The sequence below is a fragment of the Peromyscus eremicus genome, chromosome 3, assembly GCF_949786415.1.
Source record: "Peromyscus eremicus chromosome 3, PerEre_H2_v1, whole genome shotgun sequence".
Lineage (NCBI taxonomy): Eukaryota > Metazoa > Chordata > Mammalia > Rodentia > Cricetidae > Peromyscus > Peromyscus eremicus.
Window position 1 is genome coordinate 119,415,287 of NC_081418.1, and position 20,816 is coordinate 119,436,102.

At 43.3% G+C, this 20,816-nt stretch overlaps 1 protein-coding gene across 2 annotated transcripts in view; it reads right to left on the minus strand.

Annotated features, from left to right (window-relative positions):
- Sumf1 (sulfatase modifying factor 1) overlaps positions 1–20,342 on the minus strand; it is an 84,354-nt gene extending 64,012 nt beyond the window's left edge. For both annotated transcript variants that reach the window (XM_059256826.1, XM_059256827.1), the window contains exons 1-3: positions 20,067–20,342; positions 8,393–8,566; positions 4,520–4,594 (exon numbers count right to left, since the gene is read on the minus strand). In XM_059256826.1, the coding sequence (XP_059112809.1) occupies positions 4,520–4,594; positions 8,393–8,566; positions 20,067–20,330 (513 nt within the window). In that variant the 5' untranslated portion in view covers positions 20,331–20,342. The remainder of the gene's footprint in view (positions 1–4,519; positions 4,595–8,392; positions 8,567–20,066) is intronic.
- Positions 20,343–20,816: the final 474 nt, after the last annotated feature.

Sequence of the window (20,816 nt, forward strand, 5' to 3'; positions counted from 1 at the left end):
TCTTCTAATGGTCCTACCTCAACTTCCTAAGTGCAGAGACCACAAATGTATGCTAACATGTCCAGCTTAAAAATAAAATTTCTAGGCTGGGCAGCGTTGGCGCACGCCTTTAATCCCAGCACTCGGGTGGTAGAACCACGTGGATCTCTGCGAGTTCGAGGCCAGCCTCGTCTACAGAGCGAGATCTAGGACAGGCACCTAAACTACACAGAGAAACCCTGTCTTGAAACACCAAAAAAATGAAATAAAATAAAATTTCTAATTAACGAGAAAAGTATTTTCTTTTTATCCTACACTGGGGCAGCAGAAGCTGGGAAATGGTAACACTGGGTATGATAGTTTGAACACCATGTGTAGTGAGGTGACTCTTGTTGAAAAGTAAGAAAGATAGACACTGAATAAATTTGCATAGGATACTCCTGAAAACAGATACCCTGGAAAAAATAGTAAAATAAAATTAAAAGGAAGAAGTAAAATAAAACTTTAATTTTAGTAAAATAAAAGAAAGAAATTCTTGGTTTTAAACATGTTATGAATTTCACTCACTTGGAATCATGGTCTTTTCTGAAGGCCATACTTTGCTATTTTTGAGCACAGGGTGCCTTTTCAAGTTCATGATCTGGTGATATAGGTCAATAGTAGAGTGCTTATCTAGCATGCCTGGGGCTCTCAGTTCCATCCCAGTCACCAGTCAGTCAGTGTGTCAGTGTGTCTGTCTGTCTGTCTGTCTCTCTCTCTCTCTCTCTCTCTCTCTCTCTCTCTCTCTCTCTCTCTCTCTCTCTCACACACACACACACCCACACACACACACACACACACAAGCATGCACTCCTGACCACACACCTACTTGGTGGTATACGGGAGGTAGATCTAGCTGGCTACCTTTGAAGAGTAATAAGTAACCAGTTCACTTCTTTCCATGTTTTAGTTTATGTGTATGAGTATTTTGCCTCCATGTATGTCCGTCCACTGTGTGCATACAGTGCTCTATAGAGGCCAGAAGGTATCAGATCCCCTTGGACTGGAGTTACAGACAAATATGTGGGTGCTGAGAATTAACTGAACCTAGTTCCTCTGGAAGAGCAGCCGGTGTTCTTAAGCACTGAGCCACTTCTATAGTATGCTAATTCTTGGTTTTTGGTTTTGGTTTTGGTTTTGTTTTGGTTTTTCGAGACAGAGTCTCTGTGTAGGCCTGGCTGTCCTGGAACTCTTGTAGACCAAGCTGGCCTCTAACTCACAGAGATCTGCCTGCCTCCACCTCCCAAATGCTGGGATTAAAGGCGTGTGCCACCACTGCCCGGCTTTCTTTCTTTGTTTTTTTTAAACTGGTAAAGAATCGAGCATTTGCCTACCATTCTAGTGTAACCTGTACCAACGGTTAAGAAAACGGTTAAGTGGAGGGAACTACTACTTTATGAAAGTATCTTCATCAATAAATTAAAAACAGTTAGGCTCCCATCATCTACAATCTCAATAAATTCATGGACATGGCCACTAAGCATCAGCTGGTATGACAAAAGGATGAAGCAGCAGACATTAGCTGCTTCATTCTAGAGCAGTGGTTCTCAACATTGCTACTGTTGTGACCCTCTCATGTAGTCCCTCATGTTATGATGAGCCCCACCATAAAATTATTTCATTGCTACTTCGTAACTGTAATTTTTCTACTGTCACAAATCATAATTATCTCATATGCAGGATATGTGATACGTGACCCACAGGTTGAGAACCCCTGTGTTAGGGGACGACACCACCATGAGATTCATGGCACAGGTACACCATGAACCTGATCACACTTCAGAGTGCAGCTACCGTCTGTAGGAAACACAGACCAGAGACAAGAGGTGGACTGTATTACAGCTGTCAATCAGCAAGATTCAGACTGGGAAAGTCCACAAGCTGAATGTTCTATGGTCTTCAGAGAGGAAAAATTAAAGAGAAGACAAATGCAGGATGTGATGGAAAGCATATTAGTAATGCCTTTGACAAACACGTCTGTAAATGAGCAAGATTCAACTTAAGGCATACCCCTAGGTGATAATACTGAAATGAAATGCAAGGGAGAACTCACTTTACAAAGCAGGCCAGGGGTTACTCTAGGAACAGAACGGGTGTGGTTAGTGTGACACGGGGCTGCTGGGGCAGGTAGCATCGCTAGTCCCTCAGCTGGGTGACGGGGCAAGTGTGCTCCATCTCAGGATAATGTAGTAACACATTTAAATCAGGTGACTATCTGTATTTGTGTTTTATGGACACCAAAAAAATAGGAAAATTCATACCACTAGTGTAAACTGGAATAAACAGAATACAATCCTGAAAACAACCACATAAAAATAAACACAGTTACTATATTTTTACTGGCTAATAGAGCTTCAGCAAGCCTCCTACACCTGTTTTGTACATTGAAAACAAACTACTGTCCGGTGTTAAGGATATTCCAGAACTCAACTGAGCCCTTCTTTTGACTTAAGGCCTAAAGATGCATGAAAGGGAAGGGCACTGTGATTCCAGGTGACCTGCCACTGTCTCATCTACCTCCTAAAGTCGACCGAAATTCATCACCTGGACATCCCACATCCTACCTTATGGAAATGTGAGGTTACTAAGGGTCTAGTGAGTGGAGATAAGTCAGGCTAACAAAGGAGATGGGACAAAGCTCTCCCGGACCACCAACAGACTTACTTTACTCATTCAACCCTTTCAAAACAGCCTTAAAAGGTTTATTTTTCCATTATAAGCATTTAACCAAGAGGCCAACCCGTAGCCAGGAGAGAGGTGCTTGTCCTCAGCCTGGCTACGAGCACACACACTTCACTATGACTCAGGGCACCTCTGGAGCCTAGCAATGCTCCATGTCTGCCTTCACGCCTAATACATTAGTAGCCCCTAAGAGACACGGTACCCTGCATCTGAAAGGCAAATTACAGAAACAGCAGGTGTACTCCTTCATCTGAACCCCATGTCTTAAAAGAGGAGCAGGTGGACTCCTTCATCTGAACCCCATACCTTAAAAGAGGAGCAGGTGGACTCCTTCATCTGAACCCCATACCTTAAAAGAGGAGCAGGTGGACTCCTTCACCTGAACCCTATACCTTAAAAGAGGAGCAGGTGGACAGACTCCTTTATCTGAACTCCTATCTTAAAACAGGAGCCACACCTGAGCTGCTTACTGGGTCATCACCACTACCCTGAGCTGAACTCAATCCCTTTAAAACAAAACAAAACAAAAAGTGGAAGTGGGGGAAATGTAAAAAAAATGGCCTGACTCACCGGAATACAATTTTACAATTTGAGGCCAAGTCAACTTCATCTCCCCCTGCTCCCCTACTCTGCTCTACATTGACTGGAACAGAGAGAGAGCAAGAGCCAGAAGGGCTCCGTTTCCTGATGCTGCTACTTCCAGGAGAGGACACAGTGATGCCAACGCTTTAGGATGAAGTTCAGAAAGGACTTTTTAATTTTATTTTATGTGTGGGGGTGTTAGCTTGCCTGCATGTCTGTGTACCACAAGCCTACAGTGCTTGCGGAAGCCGGAAGAGGGCATCATATTCCCTAGAACTGAAGTTAGATGGCTGTGAGCCCCCATGTGGGTATGGGAATAGAACATGGGTCCTCTCTAAGAGCAAGCAGTGCCCTTCACCACTGAGCTATCTCTCTGGTCCCCAGGCACGAATTATTTAAGGGGAACTTGTATAAAAGAAGAATGAGCTTTCTTCATCTTCACCCTCCACTTCTGTCTTCCTTGAGTTGTGAGACCCCCCGGCCCACTCCCTCTCATTATCTCCTGCTCTTCAGTCTCTGCTCACTATGTCGTAAGAACTCTCAACTTCCTAGTTAACCTCACTCTTTCTCTTGTTTTTACATATTCATGAGACATACATACAAACAAATATTTCTAGACCTGCCAAACTGGTTGACACAGGAATCCCAAGCTCTTTCTGACACACAGTACATATAGAAGCCTAGCCAATAGTCTCCATGTCTGAGAAAAACAGACTTAATTCACACCCCTGCATTCTCTCTGTACAAGACGGTACACCCCTTCCTCCAAGAACTAGTTCCCAGCCCCCGTTTTGTATAAACATCCCCAGCAAGAGGACTCCTTCCATGGACACGACTTGGCACAGGGGTTCATGAGTGCTAACAACACTCTAGCTCCACACCAGCCACTGCCAAGATCAAGACTTTGAAAACAGTCTGTAATACTTAATTTATCGTCCATTGTAAAAATGGCTACAAGTAAAACACATCCAAAGTACAGAACTGGGTTTACACACAGTAGGAGCACAGTGCCACTCCAAGGCACAAGCAGAAACTCATAGCAGACCAGATGTTTCATCAGACACCATGCTGGGCTTGTGTATTTTCAGCCAGACAAGGCACCCTGGCCCATGGGTCTGTGACTCAGGGCAAATATACAGCGGGAGGATGGCTAGACACCAGCAGGGAGAGGAAGATGGTATTTGTAGTTTCTGATGAGTCCCAAAGAAATAAAAGAGCCTGTTTAAGCACTACTTACTGCCTGGTGGATGTGCACCTTCACTTGCTCACTCAACATGCCTTCAAAGACAAAGGAGTCGCCAAACTTCTCTGCCTGTAAGGAGAGTAACCAGAAAAGGTTAGAGTCACAGGCTTCAAGGGTGCCATTTTTTTTTTCCACAGTGCTACTATGGTGATTTTTCCCATCCAAGTGGACTCATCCCTATGACTTCCGCAACTACTCAGAAATGACTTGAAAGCATCCGATTTCCTCTTAAAACAGGTTCATGTCACTCATGAGACTGCTTTCATATGAGACCTGATTAGCAGATAAGACTGCAAGCTAGAAGAGATTAGATTCTGAGATGATGCCCTGTGGAAGAAACATATTTCTCCCAATATTGTAAATAACCCTAAGAGATGGCAGTATTTACATATGTGATATTGCATAAGCAAGCCTTTTGTCCTCTGCCCTGCTCCTAGGATCTACCTAAAAGAACTAAATGGCACTGCTTGCTGATTCTCTGACACATTCCATGAGTTTACAGGGGACCAATCTAAGCATCAGATGGAAATCTGTATTTGAATCACTTTTTGACAGTACTATCACAAATCTTCATCAATATCTGCTCTGAAAGTGGGACCCTTTGACCTCTAGGACCTGTGATTCCACTGCTCTAGTCTTCCTCCTTCCTACACTGCCAACTGCTCTGACACATCCATGAAACATGAGGACTCATCTTACTGGGGCTCCCCAGAGCTCTGCGCCTGCCTGTGTGAACAACTTCTACTAGGCCAGCAGCTCCCCAGCTTGTGTAGTGGGGCTCACACAGGCAGCTTGTTCAAACTCAAGACTGCTGCTCTCCAACCCCAGAGACTCTAATGATGGGGACTGAAAGGAGGCCAGAACAAGCTGCCCCTGTTCAATCTGGGAGTTCTAGCACAGCGAGCTCAGGAGAAATGCATTGACTGACTGTGGACAGCTCCCCTAGTCTCCTCACTTTACATGACCCCCTAGTCTTCCCCACTAGGCCTAGCCTATCCTCACCAGGTGAAGTTAACTGAGTCCTGATCCCTGTACATCAGGCCTTACAAGAGGCCCCAGCCTGATTTTATTGACTAGACATGAATGTTTTCTTCACCTCTGACAGTATTCATAAGATCCTAGCAATACCACGATGCCTAACAACCCAGGCCACTCATTCATTCAACATATACACCTACTGTCACATGCCTGGTCTAGGGCTAAATCAGGGATTAGCATTGTCAGTAGTTCATAGGCATGGACTCTGTCCTTTTTGACTTTTTTTACCAACATATATTAATTATATGTAATAAAGGATTGATTTTATTATGATATTTTCATACATGTAGAGAAAGCACTTTGATTATATGCACTCATTATCTTCTCTTGTTCCTTTCCTACTTTCTATATCCATCCTCTTCTTCCCAAGTGGAGCCCTGCTGTGGGATGGTCTGTATGTCAAATGTGTTGCTGATTGGTCAATAAATAAATCACTGATTGGCCAGTGGCCAGGCAGAAAGTATAGGCAGGACTAACAGAGAGGAGAATTGAGAGAACAGGAAGCTGAGTGAGGGAGACACTGCTAGCCGCCACCATGACAAGCCGCATGTGAAGATCCCGGTAAACCACGAGACATGTGGCAAGGTATAGATTTATGGAAATGGATTAATTTAAGCTGTAAGAACAGTTAGCAAGAAGCCTGCCACGGCCATACAGTTTGTAACCAGTATAAGTCTCTGTGTTTACTTGGTTGAGTCTGAGCGGCTGTGGGACTGGCAGGTGAGAGAGATTTGTCCTGACCGTGGGCCAGGCAGGAAAACTCCAGCTACAGAGCCCTTTCTCCACTCCCATCCCCATGTGGTGGGGGTGGGGGGGAGTATGTGTATTCTGATGAGTTTAATTATGTTTGCTTACAGGAACATGGGTAAAGGGTTATTTACAGGAGCATAGGCACTTGCCCATGGCTATACCATTGAAGAAAATGGCTCTCCCTCCCCCAGCAACCATTAATTGACTATAAATCCTCAGGAAGGGATGGTCTCTGTTCTTAAGGGACTTAAATGTGAGGGCAGAGAGAAAAATCAAGCTGAAAACATCATAAAAGTCATTACTACTTAATTTTGCTTTATAAAGTAAAACCACTAATAACGGCCTCCTGGGAGAGTGAGTAGAAGGCTCTGGAGAAAGGGACATTCCAGCCAAGCAGACTGAAGCAGCAGCAAGCCATGCAAGAAGAGACAAGCAGGGCGCTCCAGTTCCAAGCAGAGGGAACTAAAGGCACTCAAGGGGGAGGGGGCACCGTCCCCAAGAACAGAAACAAAGCCACTGGTAGACTGTGGTGACAAGTGGGGATATGTACAACGAAGTCAGAGACACTGGGGGAAGTGTGTGAAATGCCACGAGAATAGGAAACGCTGTGTCCAAGGCAGGGATTCTCAACTTGGTGCCCTACACCTTCCTAGCAGCATGAAGCTGAGACCTCCTCAGAATGAGAGGTTCATAAACTATAACCAATAGGATTACCAAGACAGTTACTCAAAATTAGTGCTGCAATGGTATGTGTGCTCATATAATAAACATCAAGCCAGGTCTTATAATTCTCATATTTCAAGGTGGGGATGAATGCAAACAGCACTTCAACAGCAACAACGTGATGAACAAAGTCTGGCTGTGACTTTTCTTGGTGATAAAGTCCTCTGTGTGCTATTATCATAGCTTGCAGTCTATGTCTTAAGTGAATGTAAAGATTGTAAGTATGGAGATGCAGTATTTCCCATGCAGCCTGGCCAGCCTGGTCTACAGAGAAAGACCAAAACTACACAGAGAAACCCTGTCTCAAAAAAAACAAAAAAAAAATAAAAAATAAAAACAGTAATATAGAGAAGCCATTGAGGAAGCTATCCCAATATTAACTTCTGGCTTCTGTACATACCCCCATAGGAGAATGCACCCACATCCTCATATACATGTATACACACACACACACAATTTCTCTAATACATTATGAATTGAGCTGAGAATATGAAACAAAAGGAATAAAAACTTTTGCTTACTACAAATATCTATAAACAAGATTTACAACCACTTCGTATATTTTAGGAAATTCCAAAGAAATGAGACAGTGCAGAAGTGAACCCAAATGTTGTTTTGCTTTTGGCATTCATCCAAATGAATTTTTTTAATTAAAAAAAAAGTTTAAACTCCACAAACTGAATAAAAAGGCAAAGGTTTTTTATGAGATTTTAAAAAGGACAGGACTTAGGAAGAAGTACATTTGAGATTCTCACCGAAACAGTCATAAACTAGAAGATCAACACCCCAGTTCCCATTTGGGACATACATTCTCTTGCCTTGCACTGTGATTCAGTGACCCCTGGAAAAGGCCTAAAACTGCCCCCCAGAGAAGAGCTTTGAGTCACTGAGATAGTAGAATAAAGCCACAACAATGAAAAGCTGCATTTAGACACTTGACCACTTATGAAATGTGTAGTGCTTGTGGGACCGGCAGCCTGTGATGCATTGAGAAGAATTACAGGCCAGCTGTGTTCTCAGAAGGCCTAGTGAGCAGCAGCCTCTCCAGTGGATTAAAATGCTGTACCACAATACAGCATAAGGTTTAGCAACACAGGTTCTGTGGTCCACACTGCCCACACCTGATTACAATCATTGACCAGTAGTGTGATTAGGATGAATCAGTTTTGATTCTCAGCTTGTTACATCATGGAGCTGCTGTGAGAAATTAGATGAAAGACAGACAGGAAGTGTTCTTTACAGTGCCGGGCACAAAGGAAAAGCATTCAGAGTTCAGTGTTTGTAGCTATAGAACCTTTCTTGAACGTTCTGGATAACGGCAAGTTCTCCCTCGCATCCTCAAGCCCATTCAATTACCTCTGTCAAATAGCCAGTTGAGTTCACGAACTTCTCAAAATCAGCATTACTGACTTCATAGGCATCCATGTAAAAAGCATCAACAGTGACTCTCCTGGCAGGGGCTTCTCCATCCTGCTTGATCTGAGGATCATCGGTGCCCATTGTAAATACTCCAGCAGGGATGGGGACCATCTGCAGTCAGAGGGAGAACACAGGGCATCACACATCAAAAGCAAAGTGTATCTGTGTAGGCTGTAAAGTTCTCAGCACACATCAAGCACCCAGAGCTTAAAACCCCACCACAGAAATCTCTGCAAAACCAGTCAAATCAAGGGCTCGGGGAGATGGCTCAAGGGGGAAGTGCCTGCTGCACAAACACAGGGACCTGAGTTTGGAACCCCAGCAGCCCCATCAAAGCTGGACATGGTGGCTCAGATCTGTGACTCCAATGGTGGGGGTAACAGGGTCAGAGACAGGAGGATCCCAGGGGCTCAATGGTCAGCAAGGCTGGCTGAATCAGTGATCTCCAGGTTCAGTGAAAGACTCTACCTCAAAAACAAAGTGGAGAAGCAATTGAGAAAGACATCTAATGTCAACCTCTGGCCTCCACATGTGCATGTATTTATGTGTATACACACACACACACACACACACACACACACACACACACACACACTACTCCATACATTAATGATAGTGAATTACAAGTCATAGAAAGGAGGGAAAAATTTTTTTTGGAAAGTGATCTTTCTAGTTGAACCTCATAACAGATGGTAGACAGTTCTGGAAAAACTGAGGCTAACAATGAACTATGGGGTAAGGGAAATACTAAACTCTTTTTTTTTTTAGGTTTATGCCTTTTTAATGTATGTGTAGGTGTTTGTGTCTCTGTGCCTATGTGTGTATGTTCATGTGGGGGGGCACTTGTTGAGACCAGAAGAGGGTGCTGGATACCCCTGGAGCTAGAATTACAGGTCATTGTGAGCAAAGCAGCCCCACCTGTTATTCCAGGCTCAGAAGGTAGAGAGAGGAGATCATCCCCAGAGAATGCTTGCTAGTAAGACTAGACGTATCAGAGAGCTCTGGGTTTGACTAAGATGCTCGGCCGGCATCAAGGAGTGTGGTGGGAGAACAATAAGGATGATTCTTAACGTCAACCTCTGGCCTCCATACAACATGAACATGCACTCACACATCGTAAACATGAATACAACATGAACATGCACTCACACATCGTAAACATGAATACAACATGAACATGCACTCACACATCGTAAACACGAATACAACATGAACATGCACTCACACATCGTAAACACGAATACCTAGACACGCACAACACACACACACATTAAAGTTTAAAAACAATAAAATATTCAAACAGGACAATCCAAAGAAAGTAGGTCTATGGTAGCCAGAGGCTATGAGGTGGCAGGAATGGGGAATGAATGCTTAATGGATGTGGTGTCCTCTGGAGATACTAAAGTACTCTGAACTAAGATAGAAATAATAGTTTTGACTTCACTGAAAAATAAAACCACTGAGTTATATACTTCAAGACAGTGAATTATATATGAGTTACAGCTTAATTAAAAATAGGCCCTCAGTGGGGCAGTGGTGGCGCAGGCCATTAATCCCAGCACTCGGGAGGCAGAAACAGGAGGATCTCTGAGTTCAAAGCCAGCCTAGTCTACAGAGTGAGTTCCAGTACAGCCAGGGATACACAAAGAAACCCTGTCTTGAGATAGATAGATAAATAGATAGATAGATAGATAGATAGATAGATAGATAGATAGATAGATAAATAGGCTCTCAACTAGAACACCTGTCAGAACACTCTCTATAGACACAAGGTATACCTTTAAAATCATGAGAACAAAAAGTGAATTTACAGGCCTCCCAGATCTCAAGAACTGTCAGGTCTCTGTCCTAGAAACAAGAGTTCAAGTCAAAAAGAACATGAACTCAAAGAGGTTTGCTGTGGGATGGTCTGTATGTCAAGTGTGTTGCTGATTGGTCAGTAAATAAATCACTGATTGGCCATTGGCTAGGCAGGAAGTATAGGCGGGACAAGGAAAAGAATTCTGGGAGGTGGAAGGCTGAGAGAGAGACACAGCCAGCCGCCATCAGGACAAGGAAGATGTAAGGTACCAGTAAGCCATGAGCCATGTGGCAAAGTAAAGATTAATAGAAATGGGCTAAATATAAGAGTAAGAGCTAGACAATAACAGGCCTGAGCTAATGGCCAAGCAGTTTAAATAATGTAAGAGTCTGTGTTTATTTTATAAGTGGGCTCTGAGACTGGCGGGACTTGGTGGTGGGAGTTGGAGAGAAATTCTCCAGCAACAAATGGCGTCCAACGTGGTGGCAAGAGTTTCCACCTAAAAACTGAGAAAAAAGATTCTAAAACGGAGCTAAAAACAGCTTCCTAATTGTCTCTCTCAAATGAGCGGCAGCTGCCGGTTTGAGCTACTGGCGGGTTCCTAGCGTGCGCTCTCGACCTGCAGTATGGTGGGAATGAGGCCTCTGCAAGTAGCACATTAAACTGTGTGGTGAATTTAGCCTTGGCTAGTACAAAACAAAAAAAGAGATTTCTGGGCTACACGCTGCTTGGATAAAAGCATAGACCCACAATAGCTCCCAGAGCTGGCGGTAAACGTAGCCATGTTGGGAAGCTGAGGTGGGCGGAGCCAGCAGCCACAGCTGCTGCAGTTTAAGGCAAGAGATTCACAATAAGACAGATTCAGATGTAATAGTTTACAATGTATGTAAAAGATACGTAGGCTTGAAAGAGACAAAAAAAATGATATATAGAGTTATAGAAACAAATACATAGTTTTAAAAAATAAAGTCTTTAAAGAGACAGTAAAGGTAGTATAAAAAATAAGCCACGTAAAGATGACTACCACACAGAGAATCTGGATTATGTTCTCTTTGATATTCGTAACTGCAGAAAAACATTTGATTGTAAAAGCTGTTGAGTTATGCCAAAATGTATATTTTAAAGGTACCTTGACTTCAAAATTTGGATATAAGGATATGTTGCTTTGGAAAAGAGTCTCTGTTCTTGTTTCCACAGAAAGCCAGAGACTATGGATTTGTTCCAGATTAAGATACATCAGGTTTGACCAGCCAAGACCCCCTGAAAGGTCTCCAATGACACCATGGCCCAGATGACTCAACATCCAGAATGGTTCCAAGGCAACTGGCTCAGACGATACAGCCTCATGGACTACTCCATGATCCTAAAATTTTCTTCGTGTCCCCATAAGATACAGCGCCCCCCTCCAGCAGGAAGTAGTAAGAGAAGCTACGCCCAAATTCCCAAATATACCAAGCTGGCTTTAGAGATGGAATTGGCTCACTCCCCCTCTAAACCCAGACATATTGCTCAAAAAAAAAAAAAAATGGTTAAGAGATTCTTGTGTCCCAAATCAGAAGAGCCCTCTGGTGTGGGACAGAGAAAAAACAATATTTTTATTTAAATCAGGTTGATTATAAATACAATCTCTTTCTAAAGAAAAAAAGGGGATAGTTTAGATATGATAGGATGAAAGGGTAGATTAATGAACCTACTTTTAAAGAGTAACAACTTGTTTAAAATGTTTTACATCGCTATAGATTTTAGTTTATTGATACAAGTTTAAACTTAATTTTGTTATACTGTATATATATTTCTATTCTTGTTTGAGGTATTATGTTTATGTAACTCATTTAAAATTGTAATGGATAATTAAAAATAGATTAATAGTTAGTCATCTATGATAATATTTGTAGCCATGTTAGTTAAGTCTTCTAGGTATACATAGATATATTTCAGATAGATAGGTAGTCTTCAAACACTTCGAAGACCTACAGAATATGGCATTTAAAATGTTTTAAAAGTTTAGACTTTTTGGACAGTGAGACATGTCTGCTCCTGACAGCACCGATTTACTTCAGAGAGGAGGATGGGCATCGAAGACACTCCATATGGAGTTTATCTTCACCTTGACAAAAATAGCCATTTGGGCAAGAAACTGTTCTTGCCTGGACTGCCTGATCAACTGGACATGCAGGACCCATAGAAAGATGACCACTGAACTTTGCTTGACAAAATGGTCCTTCAGGTTCCTGCTTTGCAGAGAAATCTGCCAGACATTCTACAAGACACAGAAAAAAGTAAATAAGAGACTCTAGGCCTGTGGGCTGAAGACAGATGCCCCAACTTTACAAGAAAACTTTGGATGACTGTCCAGGCTCAGCTGTCTCTGTCTACCCTACAAGACTCCTAAAAGTTGCTTATATCCTTCTCCATTTCTCAGGTAGTAGTATATCCTTCTGAGGTCTTTGATGTGGTTAAAGACTAGATACTTACAATTTTCCTTAGTTATAATAAAAGATAAGTTAGATATAAAACCTTAAACTTACAAATATAAGATAGATAGGATCTCTTCTTTAATATTGTAACTGTAATTCTTGCTTGATAATTGTTTTGTTATATGTAATTTTACTATGTTAAAGTTAAAACCTTCCTTTTTAAGAAAAGAAAAGGGGAAGTGCTGTGGGATGGTCTGTATGTCAAGTGTGTTGCTGATTGGTCAGTAAATAAATCACTGATTGGCCATTGGCTAGGCAGGAAGTATAGGCGGGACAAGGAAAAGAATTCTGGGAGGTGGAAGGCTGAGAGAGAGACACAGCCAGCCGCCATCAGGACAAGGAAGATGTAAGGTACCAGTAAGCCATGAGCCATGTGGCAAAGTAAAGATTAATAGAAATGGGCTAAATATAAGAGTAAGAGCTAGACAATAACAGGCCTGAGCTAATGGCCAAGCAGTTTAAATAATGTAAGAGTCTGTGTGTTTATTTTATAAGTGGGCTCTGAGACTGGCGGGACTTGGTGGTGGGAGTTGGAGAGAAATTCTCCAGCAACAGAGGTTCTTAGTTGGAGGGGAGCACTTCACAATAAGCGCAGGAGAGTTGGAAGAAGGCATTAAAATAGAGGTTGGGAATCTGAGCATTACAGATTCCCTCAGCCACAGGTTACTTCAATCACGTGCAGATATTTTCCAGTCACAATAGTGCTATTTTTTTTATTATTATTTATATGTATGAGTGTTTTGCCTGCATGTATGTCTGGGTACCACACCACATGCACGAAGTGCCAGGGCCAGAAGAGGGTGTCAGGTCCTCTGTAACAGGGTTGTTAGCAGGCATGTGGCTGCATGGAATTGAACCTGTGTCCTCTGCAAGAACAGCAAGTGCTCTTAACCACCAAGCCTTCTCGAACCCTCTGGTATTGTTTTCAGCTGATTGTATCAAATGTGATATTTATCTAGATTATCAATCCTGTTCCAAGAAATAAACCTTGACTTCCTCTACTTCCAAATCCCAACATCCATAGGTCACCTAGCCTGGCTGGTCCTCCTATACACCCATCTCTTCCCAGTATCCCCTTCCTCTCCACTGCCAGGCAACTTCAGTACCTTACTGGGGGCCTCCCTGGATCCAGTCTCACCCATTTATCCCACCCAGTCATTCACTTATCAAGGAATTAGATCCCAGTTGAGCTTTCCGAAAATGCCAGTATTCTGTATCCAACACAGTACCCACAGTTCAGTCACAGAAAAAAACAGGGAAAACGAAAACAAAAAAACTAAATCATCAGCAGTGTGTTCTTGAAACTTATGGTAGGCCATGCAGAAACAGAAAGCAAAGCAGACCTAAGAAGTAAAAGAGGAACCGTTTAATATGGTAGCATGGAGCAGTCTCACCAATACAGAACTATGGGAGGAAGTCAGGGTGCACACAGAGGATGGGATGTTGCCCCATGTGTGAGAGAGAGGATATTAAGAACAGGTGACTTCAGGATCATGGATTTTAAGAATAGTATAAGTGAGTAAACATTTTTCTCACTCTACACCCAATTCTTTTTAAATTTTGGAACCATATAAACGTAAGATCTATTAATAATTCACGGTAGCCCACACCTTTAATTCCAGCACTGGGGAGGCAGAGGTATATAGATGTCTGTGAATTCAAGCCCAGCTGGGTCTATACAGCAAGTTTCAGCAAAGCCAGAGCTACACAGTGAGACCTTGTCTCAAAATAAATACATAAAGAAACTAATTAATCAACAAATTGAAGTGTCAGCCTGATCAAATCTACTTTTTATTTAAAATTGTACAGGAATTCCTATCACATTTTAGGGTGCAATTTCAAAACATCAGAATCTAATACTTATCACCTCTTACTTGTACTCGATGCATAAGTACCATAAGTCACCTTGTCTCTTTATAAATTATGTCACTGTTCCAAGAACCGCCTCCTCCTCAGGCCTCTCTTACTGCACATCCCTCCCTTAGCTGTGTTACAGCACCTCACTCTGCTTCCTCTCATGCATCTCTATCTATTGTAATATCTCCTCTCTCTTCTCTCTGACTCACACACAAATCATCTCAGGTACAGTTTCTTTTTTAATGTTTTACTTACGTGTATGATTGTGTGTACATTTGTGTGGGGGATGTGTGTGTGTGTGTGTGTGTGTGTGTGTGTGTGTGTGTAAAGGTGGGCACACACATGTAGATGTGCTTGTGGAAATCAAAGAACCACCTTGGGTGTCATCTTTAGTAACACAATTCAACTCCATTAAGAAAAGGCCTCTCATTACCCTGGAGCTCACCAGTTTGGCTAGACTGGCTGGTCAGCAAGCCTCAGGCATCTTACTGTCTGTCTCCCAGTGCTGGAATCAAAAACACATGTCACCACACCCAGCTTTATATGTGGGCAATGGGGATCAAACTGCAGAATCACGCTTTCGGGGCAAGTGTTTTACCAACTGAGCATCTTTACAGCCTCATCAGTTACATAGTTTCTCCTTCCCGGTATCTTAGGCTTCTTATGAACCCCAAACCAACTTCATCTCTAAACCTCCAGCACATCACATATAGCACAAGATCCACAGTCAAGATGCAAATGATCTTCACAGACTGAACACGTAAGACCATGAATATGAGTAAGTTACTATTTGAATTATTCATAGGCAAAATGACCAAAAGTCCATTTTATTTATAAGACAGTCTCAGCCATGAGCTACATGTGTGTGTCATAGTGAAACCTGTAATAGCCTTGGCTCAGGGACTGAGCTGGATTTACCCATTATTCTTAATACTCTATAACACCAGGGGCACAGACTCTACAGTCCTTACGAGCAAAGTGGGATTTTAAAAAACACCTCTGCAAATAAGTAAAAAAAAAAAAAAAAAAAAACTTAAGATTTCGAACAAAAGTTTCAGGAGTCGTCTTAAAATAGGAGCTGGAAACATGGCTCTGCAGTTAAGAGCATGCACTGCTCTCAGAGGATCAGAGTTCAATTCCCAGCCCCCACCACATCAGGTGGCTCACAACCTGTAACTCCAACTTCAGGAGATCTAATACCCTCTTCTGGCCTCCTGTTGTGTTGTGGTTTCCTCCTAGATTAAAACCTTCCATCTTGGAAGGAGGCTCCTTACAATACAGGATGCTTACAGAGAGGAGGGGAAGCATTCCTTCCTGCAAGGAAACTCATTAAGCCCAGGAAGCAAAAAAAGTTGATGGAAGTCCCTGAAACTAACCAGATTCACAAGGTCCCTCTCTCCCTAGCATATTTAAGCAGGAAGAATCGTAAAGAGATACTCTCAGACTAGCTGAACTGCCTGCAAGGGGCAGAGAGACCAGCCGACGCGCTCCAGTCTGTTGAGCTACCTGCAAGCTATATGCCGTGTGCTCCAGGTTCCCAGCTTTTGTGAGCTGTCACCCCTGCTGCGGGTGGACTTTGGGGATACAGCCGTCTTTGAGTCATTTCTGCTCCTGTAAATAACCCCTGACCCATGTTACTATGAATAAGCCTACGTTGGAATTTGGTGGCATCTTTACTTTGGGATGCCATCAGTTCTCTATCCAGGGTGAGTAGACATTTGTTTATGTCCCCCTGGGAACAGTGTCACACAGCACTTCCATGGGTACTTGCACTCACATGCACAAAATTTAAAATAATGTCAAAATAGTCTTAAAATGAGTCTTTTTTTGTTTTGGTTTGGTTTGGTTTGGTTTTTGTTTTGCTTTTTGTTTTTTGTTTTTGTGAGAAAGGGTTTCTCTGTGTTGTTTTGGTGCCTGTCCTGGATCTCGCTCTGTAGACCAGGCTGGCCTCGAACTCACAGAGATCCACCTGGCTCTGCCTCCCGAGTGCTGGGATTAAAGGTGTGCACCACCACCACCCGACTAAAATGAGTCTTAAGATCCCATAAAGGTTTCATAAAGAGCCATATTTGGTGCTGTTATCACAGCACTTGAAAAGGCGAAAGTATCATGAATTCAAGGCAAAGCCTAGGGTACACAGTCACCTTCCCCCCCAACAAGAAAAGGTTTCATAAAGGAGTGGGGAAAGGAGAAAAAAAATCAAGTCCACAGAAGACAAGGTCTTACTATGAGGATAGCTTCACGTCCTTCAGCTCAAACCCACAGCCCAAAGGAAGCAGTGCCGGCACACCGTACCCAACAGACTTCTGCAATTACTAATTATTTCTCAAACTCTTCTCCCCCAAGGTGAGTACCAGCAATGCTAACACCGTCACAGCTTGCACTGTGGACTCCTGGCCTAATTTCTTTTTTCTCTTTGATTAACCAACGAAGATAGCGAGTACTGAATAGGCCAGGTTTCCTTTCTGAAGAATACAGATAAAAATAGCTCTAGACTGCTCTAAGTAGATCATAACATCTAACTTATACTAATCAGGCTTTTTGTCCTACAAATGTAAAATGCCCATTCTAGTGAAATTCCATACATCCAGGTATTTCACTCTTTAGGACCGGAGGCCAAATGAAAGGAGTCCAATCATCCATTCTTCCCATTCACCACATCTTCTGCCACTGCCACTCAAGACAGACCCATGGGGGCTAGTAAGACAGTTCAGAGTATGAGGCCACTTATTGTACAAGCCTGGTAACCTGAATACGATCCCCAGAACCCACGTAAAGCTAGATAGAGAGAGGTGACTCCTTAAAGTTGTCCCTTGACCTTTATGGAAGCACACACACACACACAACATTTTCTTAAAGATGGAAGCGTAAGGTAGTAAAGAATCACTCCATTATCACAGAACTATGCTTAGGCTGCACACCAGTATGAAGGGCCGTGAGCAGCTGCTAGTGTGGCCTACCCAGCATCTATTCCTCTACATGCAGAAGCATCTGAAGTCTCCTTTGAAAAATCCCTTCTCAAAATCTCACACATAAACATGTGTGCCCCAATGTGAAGATGGGTGACTCAACTACACGTCCTGTGGCAAAGGCCTGTGTTCTGCACACATGATCTGCCGTGATCCATGACAGCCATGCTTTGGGTCTCTAATGGGTGAGTTTATTAGGCAAACGGCAAGCTTGTAGAGCATCAGATCAGAAACACTATCCAGCAGAGACTGACTGGGGTAGTCCAAGGCAACAAAGAGCCAGCTGGAGCCTCTGATCCACACACAAAAAAAAGGGGGGGGGCCAAGGCAGAAAGACTTCTCCTGGGCACGGCTTCCCACTAGCCATTCCCACCACAGGCTTTGTTGTATTATGGGATAAATAGTAGCTGAGTCTCTGTTTTGGAAAATAGACTGCATGTGAGTTTCTCAGCAGTGTTCAAGGATACAATTTTCATCCATCCTGGGATAAGGGATCTTGAAGGACGCTTTTAAGATAAGCATGCTTAGGTTTAACCTGGAGAAGCCATTCACCTCCAGAGCCAATTCTCAGTGAATTTAAATAATATATGGCAATTTAGTAATGTATATATTACAACCTAGCCAATCCTGCCTTTATTCTGAGCACAGAGATTCAACTAGGAACAGGACCATGGCTCAAAGCTCACTTTTCCTGGATCAACCAAAAAACGAACTCTTCCTCTTCCAAGTGGTTTGGGAGACAGGATGTTATCTAGAAACAGAGCCAAACTAAAATAAGATAATCCAAGGGACAGTCAGTGATGGGCCTGGAGATGCAGCCTGATGACCTGGATCCAGCTGTGTACATAGCCATGTCCATTCTTGAACTTCCCCACTATAGAAAATCCATAACTCTCTCCTTCCTCACTTTAAGCTACTGTAAGAATTGTTTTGTGCATAAAAATGAAATAAACTCATATACAACTCTTTTGGAAGTCTCTTTTTCCATTTCCTTCTGTCCACTTTTTAAACTTAACATAAAAGGCTCAGGCAAAAGAAATTAATATGTCAACAGCTATGTTGGCTACATAAGACCTATGTAGCCACACCACACACAGACATTACTCATAGGAGGAATGATGGCACCCTGATTTCGTCCAGCACTGAGATTTGATTTATGAAGATTCAGTTGCCTCACCTATGAACTAGAAGACAATACACTGCACAGGATTCTTGGGAGGGTGGCTACAGTAGAAGTATATGTTTACAAAGGCTTCTTTGAAAAGTACCTGACAGCTTTTACCTCACAAAGTAGCTTCTCAATATTGTACCTACCAAAAAAGACAAAACATTACTCAATGGATTGTTACAAAATGCCTAAAATAGGTTAGGCCCTGGGGGTAGGGTAGTCCATAGAGAATAAAACAGGTCTAAACCTGTTTCCATCATCAAGTATGTAACGGGAAAACAACACTACAGTAAGTAAAACAGACAAGTCGCCATGGGGCACCACCACCCCAAAAAAAATGATACGAGCATTTACAGAATAGGAAAAAGTAGTCATAGGTCTAAGTGCCACCATCCCAACAGCTTGGCTGGAACAGGAAATCCGCGGACAAGCATCTTTAGTCGTTGCAATGCCAACTACCACTGTGTCAATCTATGGAAATATTGAGGGGAGGGGAGGAAAGGGTCAGGCAAGACCCACACAGAATGTTACCCCCTCATCACGTCCTGAACGTTAGTGCCAATTAACATAGAGGAAAGAAAAGTGAGGTGGGAAACAAGGATGTCCAGGAATACAGAAAAAGGAGTGTTATTCTGAGGACCTGGGGTGAATTCCCTTAAGTTTACTCCACAAATGCACACATAGACAAGCAGCTAGCAGGAAAAATGAAGAACCATTTCTTTATTCACGGTTTTCATCTGTATATGCCAACATCTAACACACCTAGGCACTGTGCAAAAGACATAAATAAAAGCAATAAAGCAAGTACACTTGGCCTGGTCCTTCCTTGGGCTCAAGTGCTAAGCACACAGGATAAATTACACAAGCCTGCCCTCATCAAGCAGATGCCACTGAAACAGACTGCAGGCGAGTTTAAGGCAGGGCTGGAGACTCAGTCTCCCCAGGAACTAAAACAAAACTAAACTAAAACCAACTGAGAACTTAAATCCGAATCCATCCAACTTTAAATTCTTGGCTCTTCACCAGGAGAGCAAGGTGGAGAAAGGGAGAAGTGGGCAAGAAGCCATAAAAAAAAAATAATGGACAACAATCTTCGAGCTAAACTCTTCAAACTTCAGTAATAAACCCAGCCACAAAACCCAGCCCACCTCCCAGTGGGGAGGAGCAGGAAGGGGGGGGGGCGGCAGGACTCCTGTCAAATGGGATCATGAGCTGAGTGACTTGGGGTGTGGTTAGACCCTTACCAGGCCTCCCTGATCACCCCTAGCCTGGCTCATCCCGGCCTCGTGCCCGAGACCGGCGGCACCCACACGCCCCGAAGAATGAATGGAAGGCGCACCTTGGCGAGTGCGAGCGGTCGCGGGCCCGAGGCCAGGCCCGGGGCGTTCGACTCCCGGGAGTAGAGCTGCGCGGCCGCTGGGCTGCCGTGGGCCCCGGGCCGCTGGGGCGATCCGCACCCGCACGAGCCCGCGAGGGACGCCGTGCCTTCCCCAGCCCCGGCCTCTTCGCTCTCTGCCGCCCCGAACGCCAGCACCAGCAGCCAGAAGACGCGAGGCAGCCCGGTGCAGCAGCCGAGAGCGGGCCCTCGCGCGGGCGCAGCCATGTTGTTCCGCGAGTCATGTGATCCTGTGGATCACGTGACCTGCCCACTGCAAGAAGTGGTTTTTGGCTGATTTAAGGAGTAGGCTGAGAATGCTTCCAGGTGAATCTGGGACTCTTCAGCTAATGTTAAAAGTATGCAAAACACAACAAAACCCGACGATATTCAAGGCCTTCTGCAGACAATGCAGCCCTCTCTAGGAAAAATGATATTTAATTTTATGCAGTATTTGTTAAGCACCACTACTATATTAAATAAGCACTTCATTAAACAACAACAAAAAAAAAAAAAAAAAGACTTATTTAATCCTCAGAGTGATTCTGCAATATTGGGTTGACATAAAAATTAAGTGACCTGCCCAAATCATGTAAAAACTAAATTCTAAACCCAAAGAATGTAATCATAAAACCTGAATTTTAATTATTATAAGCAATTCAGTAAATGGACCCAAAAAGGAAAAATGAACATGGTGAAGGACAACTCTTTTCA